The sequence below is a fragment of the Acomys minous genome (assembly GCF_964271855.1).
Source record: "Acomys minous genome assembly, chromosome: 2".
Taxonomy (NCBI): domain Eukaryota; kingdom Metazoa; phylum Chordata; class Mammalia; order Rodentia; family Muridae; genus Acomys; species Acomys minous.
In genome coordinates, this window is record NC_140484.1 from 139,446,067 (window position 1) to 139,457,197 (window position 11,131).

Below are 11,131 nucleotides of genomic sequence, written 5' to 3' on the forward strand. Positions count from 1 at the left end.
ACAGGGCCACACCAGGGCTTGGGAGGGTACTGAGCATGTGCAAAGGATAATGGGAAGCATTGGGAAACTTAGGGTTGGGCGTTAGGTGGAGGAAGAAGGGCTAATTCTGTGTCCTCCCTTTATCTCAAGGGCTGCTTCCTCACAAGGAAAGCCTCTTAGGGGTGCTGAGGGAGTCCTTGACGGGGTGCTGGGCTCTACAAAGACTCAGGCTCTCTGCCTGTACCTAGTGAAGTCAGGAGACTGGGCTGGGCGGTCTAGGGACTCCTTATAGTTTAAAACAAAATAGCCATGGGGCTAGAAGAATAGCTCAGTGGGCAAACTGCTGGCTGTGCAAGCACCAAGACTTGTGTTCGGATCCACAGCACCTACTTGGCTGGGTTTACAATCCTAGCACAGAAGGAAGAGCTTAATGGCCAACTAGTGAACCAAAGTGGGGGTCTCTGGGCGTCACAGAGATACAGGGCAGCAGAGAGGACTGTGACAGACAGGGAGAGATGTCTGAAGATCCTGACTGGGCATAATGACAGTTGGGACCTGGGAGTTAAGGGAGAAAGAAGAGCTGAAGGTAGCTATGAGGACAGAAACAGAACCCACACTGTGAGGCATGGATGCTCCTCCCAGGAGTGAAGGAAGTTCCCACAGAGCAGCTGAAGATGCCCTGACGTGGAAGAGCCTGGAGAGTGGTGATGCTGCGCACTACACAAGGATGGTAATAAAGCAGCAACCACAAGCAACGGTCATGAATCCTGACTAGGTGTCAGGCATGGTCATTCACTGAATAAACGCATAGGAAACTGCTGTTATTATTTTCTTTATTTTGTCGATGAAGAACCCAACATGGAGAGGAAGTTAAACATTAAACTGAACAATTAGATTCCAGAACCCTTCCCCCGCTCCGTATTCATGTGTGTATGTGTGTGTGTGTGGTCACACATGTGGGGAGTATGCATGTATACTCTTGTGCATTTGGAGGTCCGCATCACCCTGGATAGATCTTCTACCTTCACTGAGTCAAACCCAGGGCTTGCCCTATGTCTGCCCTTGCTAGCCTGGGCTTGCCCATATATCTGCCCTTGCTAGCCTGCTTGCTCTGGGGCTCCCCAGCCTCTACCGTCAGAGGCTGGAGTTACAGGAATGCTACCATGCTCACCTGGCATTTACATGGAATGCTGCAGATCTGAACTCCAAGCTTTAGGTTTGCCTGCTCGCCAAGAGCTTAGTTGCTGAGCTGTCTCCCCAGCTAGTCCAGAGGCTTGGAAAACATTGTCCTAAACTGCTTAAGAAGGTCGATCTAAGCCGCACCTGGTGGCACACGCCTTTAATCCCAGCACTTTGGGAGGCAGAGGCAGGTGGATCGCTGTGAGTTTGAGGCCAGCCTGGTCTACAAAGTGAGTCTAGGACAGCCAAGGCTACACAGAGAAACTCTGCCTCGAAAAACAAAAACAACAAACAAACAAACAAAGTAGATCTGCAAGAAAAAGATGCATCCAATTTCTAGGCAAGGGAGGTGTGCAGTGATCACTTAGCACAGAGTGGTTACCAAGTGCAAGACAGTCACTTGAGTCATCACTCTCCAGGGCCAGGGCTGTGAGAAGAGCCGGCAGGTGGAGCAGAGACCCCAGGGGTCTCCTCTACTTCAGAGCTTTTTTTTTTGTTTTGTTTTTGTTTGTTTTGTTTTTCCAGATAGGGTTTCTATGAGTAGCACTGGCTGTCCTGGATTTGTAGACCAGGCTGGCCTCGAACTCAGAGATCCACCTGCCTTTGCTTTCCAGGAGTGCTGGGATTACTTACAGTCGTGTGCCACCAAGCCTGGCTACCTCAGAGTTCTTAAAGCAGTGAGGCCAGCGCGGGCTTTTCAGTCGGCCTGAGATACTTTCGTTCATCTGAAACCCAGGTGAGCAGCATTTCATGAAGGTTGGTAGTGGGGCTCCTGTTGCCTCTTCCTGGAAACCAGGTGTGTGAGAATCTACTGGCTGCTGCTACGGAAGACCCTATTTTTGGAAAGAGATGACTCAAATGATTTTCAGAGCAGGATCCAGGGGTCCGCAGCTGGTGGTTCGAGGGTTCCTCTCGGTCCCAGTCTCATCCGGGTACAAGAGAGACTGCAGGTGGCTGATGTACTTGATGGCAGCTCTGAGGGTCTCCACTTTGCTGAGTCGTTTCTCCAGGTAGTCCTCCGGCAGGTGCCGCCGCAGCCGGGCGTAGCCTTCGTTCACACACTTGACTCGCTGCCGCTCGCGTTCATTCCTCTTGCGGATGAAGGCCGGCCCGTAGGCGTAGTCACAGCGCCTGTAGTTGGCGTAAGGCATGGGGAAGGGGAAGGGGTACGGCTCCCCGTAATTGTCCACGATCAGGGTATCGTTGGAAAAAGGCAGCAGAGGCAGCTCATCCGTGTAAGGGGGCGGCACTGGGGCCTCGGGGCACAGATGGACAGTGACCATGGGGTCCAGGTAGAAAGGTCTGGACAGGGGCAGGTGGGCAGACTCAGAGAAGATGGAGAGCCTGTCCGGAGGGCTGGGGTAGTTTCTGGTGTCCATTGTTTCCTCTTTCACCTAGAAACAAAGGCGTGCTTATCATTTGGCCAGATTAAAAGAGCAATTTCGATCTACTTTCTTCCAGATTCGTGTCCTGTAGATTTCTGTTTTAATAGTTTTTGGACTCATACAACTTGTAATTCCAGCAGCCCGGAGGCTGAAGCAGGAGGATAGCCGTGAATTCAAGGGCAGCCTGGTCTACACAGTAAGTTCAAGGGGCAAGCTGGGATATATAGTGAAACGGTCTCAAAACATTAACCAGCACTGACACTAACAAAAAGGATGAAAGGAAAGAAGGGAAGAAGGTGGAAAGGGAGAGAAAGAAAGAGGGGACACCTTCCTTTTTTTCTTTCCTTAATCAAAAATTTTATTACATTTAATTATTACTCTCTGTGTCTCTGTGTCTGTCTCCCTCTCTATGTCTCTGTCTCTGTCTCTGTCTCTGTCTCTCTCTCTCTCTCTCTCTCTCTCTCTGTGTGTGTGTGTGTGTGTGTGTGTGTGTGTGTGTGTGTGTGTGTGTCTTATGCTGGGGGCACTGAACCCAGAGCCTTGCACATGGTCAGGAAAGTTCATTTAGGCCCTGGCCATTACATTGTGGCCTCAGTGGGTTTTCCAGGGACACTGTAGTTAACAGTCACCTAGGAGGCAGGGAAGCAGTGCTTGTGCTTCCATTGTAAACCCTTCAGGACTCAATCCTGCCTTTACCTTCCTCTTGCCCTGCGTCCTCAGGCAAGTCTCTGAAGCCTCTCTGAGCCTCACTTGCTTCCTATATCCACCTGAGGTATTGAGGCTCCTGCGGTGGTTGCAAAGGTTTAAATTTAGAAAGCCCAAGCAACGCACCAAGTCTCAGCATTAGCTGTTTTCCTTGTTCCTCATAGATGGATACTTTAGGGAGCCTCTCTTTCTCTGCACCTCCCTCCCCGCACCCCACCAGTGAAGGATCAACATATTGATGTCTTCAGAGCATGGTTGCTGAGGTCTGAGCATGCCTGTAATTACCAGCACAAGCGAGAGAACTGACGCTCTTGGGCCACTTCAAAGGGAGTAATTTTCCAGCGTCTTTAGGAGTCACAGGCTTGGCATACTAAACAGAAAAGAGGCGCAGCAAAGACAAACTATATGTGTATAGCAAGATTAGATGACACTGGTGCTGCTCTCTCCGTTTGTTTGTATTTCTGAGACCGGGTCTTGCTGAGTCCTTGCTGGCCTGATACTTGTTAGCTAGCTGAAGCTGGAGCCTAGGCAGGTGCCACCGCACCTCACACCGGAGCACAGCAGGACCCCCCACACCTTGCTGGGTGAGGGAAGGGAGACAGCCTTTAAGACGGATTCTAGTGTTTCCATCTTTGTAAAAAGGCCTGAGCATTGCCTCTGAAAAGATAAGAAACTGGTAGCAGAAAAGGCTGCGGGAGCTGGGGTGCTGGGGAGGGGGTGGAGGGGTGCTGGGGAGGGGTGGGGGTGCTGGGGTGCTGGGGTGCTGGGGTGCTGGGGAGGGGTGGGGGTGCTGGGGTGCTGGGGTGCTGGGGTGCTGGGGAGGGGTGGGGGTGCTGGAGAGGGGGTGGAGGGGTGCTGGGGTACTGGGGAGGGGTGGGGGTGCTGGGGAGGGGGTGAGGTGCCTGGGTCCTGGAGGCCTGGAGGGCAGGTGAAGAAGGAAAAGGGTTCCCAGTGGGACCTGCTGGGAAAGGAGTGAACGCCTGGGAAAGTGCGCTAAAGAGGCTGGGGGAGGCTAAGTCATGTAGTGCCAATTAAAAACTAAAACAGAGGACCGGGAAATGGGAGAGTCCAAATCACTGACCAAATGACCCACAATAACTAACATAAGACAAAAGTCTCTGGAAGACTAAACAGGAGCCAAAATTCTGTCAAAAAGAAAAAGTTGCTGAGAGAAGAAGCTAATTAGGAAATTCCCAAGCCAGGAATTCAAGAGGCAAAGAAAAAAAAAGGGCAGATATGAGGAAGCCGCAAAAGCCAGCAAATGGGCCTGGAGGATACAGCTCAGCCTGGCACGTGTGCAGCCCTGGTGCAGATCCTAGCACCAAATAAACCAGAAGCTTAAGGTCATCTCAGGCCATGAGACCCTGCATCAGAACTGAACAAGACTGGCAAGTGGGAACACAGCCTGAACCACTTAGTTTTGATAATGGCCTTTTGCCTCCAGCTGACAAGTTAAATGAAACCATACCAGTGTCCCAGTTAGCTTTGACTGTCACCCTAACACAGCCTAGAGTCATCTGAGAGCACAATGGTCTACATCTCATTGGCCTGTGGGCCTGTGTTGGGATATTGTCTGCTTTGCTTTTCTTAGTTTTAGGTAGGAGTGCCTGAAAGTGTATGAATGTTCACCACATACATGCCTGGTGTCCATAGATGCCAGAAGAGGGGTGTCAGGTCCTCCGAACTAGGATGACAGACAGTTGCAAGTGGCCTGATGTCTTTGCTGGGGACCCAACCCAGCTCCTTTGCAAGAGTAGCAAGTGCTCTTAACAGCCGGACCGTCTCTCCAGCTGTAGCGTGTGGTCTTGACTATTAATTGATGCCAAGCGGCCCATCCCACTGTGCGTGGCACCATTTCTTGGCCAGGTGATCATGGACTGCAGAAGAAAGCTAGCAAAGCATGAGCCACCGAGACAGAGAGTGAGCCAGCGAGCAGGGGTCCTCTGTGGTCTCTGACTCATGCCCCTGCTCCTCCCTGGATGATGGGCTGTCACCTGTGAGCCGAAAGGACTCTTTCCTTCCCTAAGGTGCTTCTGGTCAGAGTGCTTTCTCACAGCAGCAGACAGGAAACCAGAAGCTGGCTTCCTCAAAAGTAAAGGAGATACCGCCGAAGCTGCTTGCGCAGGATTTTATTTTGAGTCATGGTTTTTGACCCTGAAAATAATTTAAATAATATCTTGACTCTTGACCCAGACAAAATCTGAGTAATTTGTGTACACCACAGGTAATTAAGATTTTAGGTTTTAATGAGAGTTTGAAGAACTCTTAAAGCATGGCATGTCTGAAGACACACCAATGACAAGGCCTTTCCACCAAGCGTTTCCAAGAAACCCACCCACCAGTGCAGGAGCACTAAGTACCATCACTTTCCACTTACACAAGAGAACATAGTGGTAACAAGCATGCAGCCATGAAGAGGATGAAGACAGGAAGCCTAGTGGACTTTGTGTGTGTGTGTGTGTGTGTGTGTGTGTGTGTGTGTGTGTGTGTGTGTGTCAGGGGTGGGGGTGGGGAATTGAGTTTACCTCAAAAGAAAGCAATGGATTATTCATGTTGCTGTTCCAGGCTTCCAAATGCATGCATGGCTGACAACCACGCCTACCTTGGGAGCATCTCAGGTTTCTGTCTTAGAGCTCTTCTGGGAAATAAATAATGAGGTCTTAATGATAAAATCCTAAGAGATTCTTGATGCTCCATTGAGCACAAAGATGTCAACTTTCATAATTTAAAAAAATCTAGAATTAAAAAAGAAGCCACCATTGCACATACAGTTGAATTATGGGATGTGAGAGTCAGAGGAAAGCTTAGTGATGCCTCCTTTGCTCCCGCCTCAGAGGCAGTAAAAAAAAATACTAAGATTTCAAAGTCAGCAGCGAACCTGGTGCTGGACGCCAGAACCTGAGTCCATTCGATTTCTTCACTAGAACAAGCTGAGCCTTTCATCGTATGGGACACATCACTTTCTTAAGACAATAACATAATCCTATTGATGGCGAACTTATCAACATACCCGTAGCTTTTTTTTTTTTTTTTTAAATCCTGGTCTCCCATGGGCCACTATGGAGAAGTGTCTCTTACCTGTTTTGCAGTTCCAGATGCTGTATTTGGGGCTGAGTCTGACTGACCCTGATTTATAGGTGGTCATTTAGTGAGACTATGCAAAGTAGCTTACAGTTAAACAGAACCGGCTGGCTCTGGTTTAGCTTCTTTTTTTTTTTTTTCCTGCCTACTATGGAGCTATGACAGCATCTGACAGGCTAAGTTGAAAGGTTTGCTTATGAAACTGGATATACTTGGGACATAACCTTTTGTTTAGAGGGTACCCTCATTCACCCGGATTATATGGTTTTATATGAAGTTATTTATGAAAAATACAGTAGTCTCATAATATGCAAATACTGGTCAATATTTTTTAGAGAATAAAACCAGAGCTAAGAAGGTCCATGTGACCTTTGCAGAATGAAGTCTTTTGAGTAATGCAATACAGTAACACGACCCTGAAAGCTGCTTTTATAGTGGAAAAGTGCTTTTATAGTGGCAAAATAACTTCCTTAAAAACAAACAAATACATTAGGAATTGGATGCTACAAGTGTTTACTTTTATATATATGGGGAGAAGTTCTTACTGCCTACTTCCTTAAATCAACAGAAACTGGCGAGTCATGAATAAAACATATTCTATATTATAGTTAAGCATAAGTATGTTTCAAAGTTTGTTTGAGGGGCTGGGAGGATGGCTCAGCAGGTAATAGTAAGGACCTGAGTTCGAATCTCCCAGAACACATATTGAAAAGCCAAAAGTGGTTGTGTGTATACCTGTAGCCTCAGTGCCGGGGTGGAGGGCAGTCAGGTAGAGACAAGAGGACCAGTGGGGCTTCCTGCCGCCGGCACCAGACTAGTGCCAGGTTCAGTGAGGGATCCTGCCTCAAAGGAACAGAGGGTAGAGTGATAAAGGGCACCTGATACCCTTCATATAAATCATACACATACACCTTACACATACATGCACACCATGCATACACACAGAAGGAAAAAATAATAAGCTGAGTTTTCTGAAAATGTTTATTAAAATATATAGGAAAGGTCTTTATTCTATAAAAAAAACACCGTGTGTGTGTGTGTGTGTGTGTGTGTGTGTGTGTGTGTAATGTATACTCGTAAATACCTGTAAGATAGGTATTTAAATGCTAAGATTAGAAAATAGCAATATTTACATTAAATGCAGGAAAGGCAATCTAATGTTTTAAAAGATTTTTACATTTTTATTTGTGTCTCCGTGCATCTGTGGGTATGTGCACCTCAGTGCAGGTGCCTATGGAGTCCAGAAGATGGCGTCGGATCCCTTGGAGCTGGAGTACAGGTGGTTGTGAACAGCCCAATGTGGTTGCTGGGAACTGAGCTTGGGTCTTCTGCAAGAGCAGCAAGAGATCTTAATTGCTGAGACATCTCTCCAGCTTATGGTGCTTAGTTTTACATCAACTTAGTACAAGCTAGAGTCACTGGAAATAAGGGAACCTCAACTGAAAAAAATGTCTCCATAAGAGTGGGCTGTAAGGTGCTGGAGAGATGGGTCAGTGGATAAGAATATTGTCTGCTCATCCAAAGGTCCTGAGCTCTATTCCCAGGAACCACTTAATGGTTCACAATTACCTATACTGGATTCTGATGCCCTCCTCTGGGAGGCAGGTCCACATGCAGATAGAGTGCTTGTACATAAACCAAATACACTCTTCCCAGCACTCGGGAGGCAGAGGCAGGTGGATCGCTGTGAGTTTGAGGCCAGCCTGGTCTACAAAGGGAATCTAGGACAGCCAAGGCTACACAGAGAAACCTTGTCTTGAAAAACCAAAAACAAACAAACAAAATAAATAAATAAACTCTTTAAAAAAAAAAAAAAGAGTCAGCTGTAAGGCATTTTCTTAATTTGTGATTGATGGGGGAGAGCCCAGGCCAATATAGGTGATGGTTCTCTAAGAAAGCAGGCTGACAAGCCGGGCATGGTGGCACACTCCTGTAATCCCATGACTTGGGAAGCAGAGGCAGGCGGATCTCTGTGAGTTTGAGGCCAGCCTGGTCTACAAAGCAAATCCAGGACAGCCAAGGCTACACAGAGAAATGCTAGCTCAAAGAAGAAGAAGAAGAAGAAGAAGAAGAAGAAGAAGAAGAAGAAGAAGAAGAAGAGGAGGAGGAGGAGGAGGAGGAGGAGGAGGAAGAGGAGGAGGAGGAGGAAGAGGAGGAAGAGGAGGAAGAGGAAGCAGCAAGCAGGTTGAGCAAGCCAGTAAGCAGCACCTCCATGGCCTCTGCATCAGCTCCAGTCTCTCTGGTTCCTCCCATGTCTGAGTTCCTGTCCTGACTTCCTTAGATGATAAACAATGATATGAAAATATAAGCCAGATAAACCCTTTCCTCCCCCAACTTGCTTTTGGTCATAGTGTTTCATCACAGCAACAGTGATCCTAACTAAGACACAGCCCCAATACATAACATTTATTTTTTATTTTTAATTGAGACTATGTATCCCTGGCTGGCCTGCCTGGAAAATTCGCTAAGAAGACCAGGATGTCCTCAAATTAATGGAACTCCACCTAACCATGCTTACCATGTACTGGGATAAAAGGTGCATCACCGTGCCCAGCCCAACATAATACTTTAAAACAGTATTTTCTTTGACTCATGTTCTGCAATTGAAATATAATTTCACATTTACTTCCCATGTATTCCAAAAGTTAGGCTGACAGTCTTCCACCATTAGAAACTCCAGTTCCTGGGCTGGGGATGTGGCTCAGTTAGAGCCCTTGCCTAGCATACAGGAAGTCCTGGGTTTGGTCCTCAGAGCCACACAAAATTGAGCTGGACGACACACTCCTGTAACCCCAGCACATGGGAAGCCTTGGCAAGGAGCATCAGGAGTTTCCCATTATCCTCAGCTGTGTGTTGAGTTTGAGGGCAGCCTGGGCTGCATGAGGTCCTGTGGTTTTTTTATGAGACCTTTTTGGACTGTCTTTCTCTAGATTCAGTTTTTAAGCTAAGTCTTCCTTGATGTCCATGCTCAGAATAGCAACTTGTGCTAAAGACGTATTCCAAGACCTCACCCTGGCTTGGGATAAAAGCAGTTCTAAGTCTTTGGCCTCTGTATCAACCTTGGTCTCTTCAAAAGTGGTTTTTCTGAGCTGACCAGTATTTATCTCCCTTATCTCAAGTATCTGTTTCCTGGCAGTGAGTGATCCACCTGCAAGGAAATGAGGTTGTGTGCCGTGTGCATGGCTGGTGCCTGTGGAGGCCAGAGAGGGCATTGGATCCCTGGGAGCTGGAGTTAGGGTGATTGTGAGATGCCATGTGGGTTCTGGGGACTGCACTTAGGTCCTCTCCAAGTGCAGCCAGTGCTGTTAACCACTGAGCCATCTCACCAGCCCTTTTGTTTTTATTTTTGAGATGGGAAAACTTGACAAGTAGCCGAGGATGACTTTGAACTTCTGGTTCTCCAGGATATATCTGCCAAGTGCTGGGATTATAGGCATGCACTACCACACCTGACCTTTATGCTAAGGACCAGGGCTGGAGCTTCATACATTCTAGACAAGCACTCTACCAGTTGAGCTACATTTTCTCCTCTTAAGTACTTTATGGGAATGTGTGTGTGTGTGTGTGTGTGTGTGTGTGTGTGTGTGTGTGTGTGTGTGTGTGTGTACGTACTTGTGAAGCTCAGAGGGCAACTTGCAGGAGTTGGTTCACTCTTCTAAAAGGGGCCACGGATTCTCAGGCCGTCGGGCTTTGGTACCAAGGACCTTTGCCTGCCAAGTCATCTCCCTGATCCAGTTGTACCTTTAAATTCCAAACTTTGTCTGACTGTCCACTGTTTGTACACTGCACAGCACCTGGCTTTGTGTAGTATAATCTGTGCAACCTTGCTGGAATCACTTATTAGTTCCAGAGGGTTTTGTTGTTTGGTTTTCGACCTAGAAGACAGTGGCATCTTTAGACGCTCTCACCTTTTCCGCTCTGTATACCTCTTCTTTTATTGCATGAGCTAGGATTCCTCTAAGGCCATGAGAGGAAATCCTTGTCTCCTTGATCTCAAGGGGAAGGTTTCTAGCTTCTTGCCAATAAATGTAACTTATTATTACACAAATATAAAACATTTTCCCCACTTCTTTTTCTTGAGATGCTGGTTTCATTCTGTAGGCTGTGCTGGCCTTGAACTCCTGGCAAATCTCCAGCTTGTTCCCCAAATGTTAGGCTTACAGGAAAAGTCACTATCTCCAGTTTTTAATTCTTTATCTGGTTGGGGAAGTTCCCCTTATTCTCCTTAAAGAAAGGTTCCAAGAGGGACAGCTTGTGGTGTCAGTCCTTACAGCATGCATAAGCCGGGAAGGCTGGCCCACCTGCACTACTGCATGCAGCCTTTTAATTTTTTTATGAATGTGCTGGGGATTTGAACTCAGGTTGTTAGGTTTGTATGGCAGGCATTTTTACCAAGTGAGCCATCACCCCAGTCCTGAGAGTTTTTATTTTTCATCTTTATGAATTTAATGCAACTTTATATATCAGTATGAATTTAATGTAATATGATTTTGCCAAGAATTACAAAGAATTAGTACTCCTTTATGAATTTTGTTATATATAAGCATGCTTTTCATGCATATATATGTATATGTACGTATGTATGCTTGTATGGGTCTCATTACACAGCCCAGAATGACCCTGAATTCCAAGCAACTCTTGCTTCAACCTCTTGAGGGCATGAACTATCTACCATGACTGGTTCATGAAGTCTAAGCCCTCAACTTGTCTGACTATGTGTGTACCTAGGAATACATCACCTTTCTTTCTGCACCCATACCTGTAATACAGGGCCAGCTGTCTTAGGAGTAGGTTGCATAACA

The 11,131-nt window shown here is 47.0% G+C and overlaps 1 protein-coding gene across 1 annotated transcript; it reads right to left on the bottom strand.

Annotated features, from left to right (window-relative positions):
• Positions 1-1,890: 1,890 nt before the first annotated feature.
• On the bottom strand, positions 1,891-8,382 carry ASCL3 (achaete-scute family bHLH transcription factor 3). Its single transcript, XM_084772533.1, has 2 exons — positions 7,065-8,382; positions 1,891-2,552 (listed from the first exon to the last, which is right to left on the bottom strand). Exon 2 carries the CDS (start codon positions 2,535-2,537, stop codon positions 2,013-2,015), a length of 525 nt encoding a protein of 174 aa, XP_084628659.1. The 5' UTR covers positions 2,538-2,552; positions 7,065-8,382; the 3' UTR covers positions 1,891-2,012.
• Positions 8,383-11,131: the final 2,749 nt, after the last annotated feature.

Coding starts and splice junctions, on each gene's coding strand:
- ASCL3 (XM_084772533.1), bottom strand. CDS start 2,537: ATGGACACCAGAAACTACCCCAGCCCTCCGGACAGGCTCTCCATCTTC.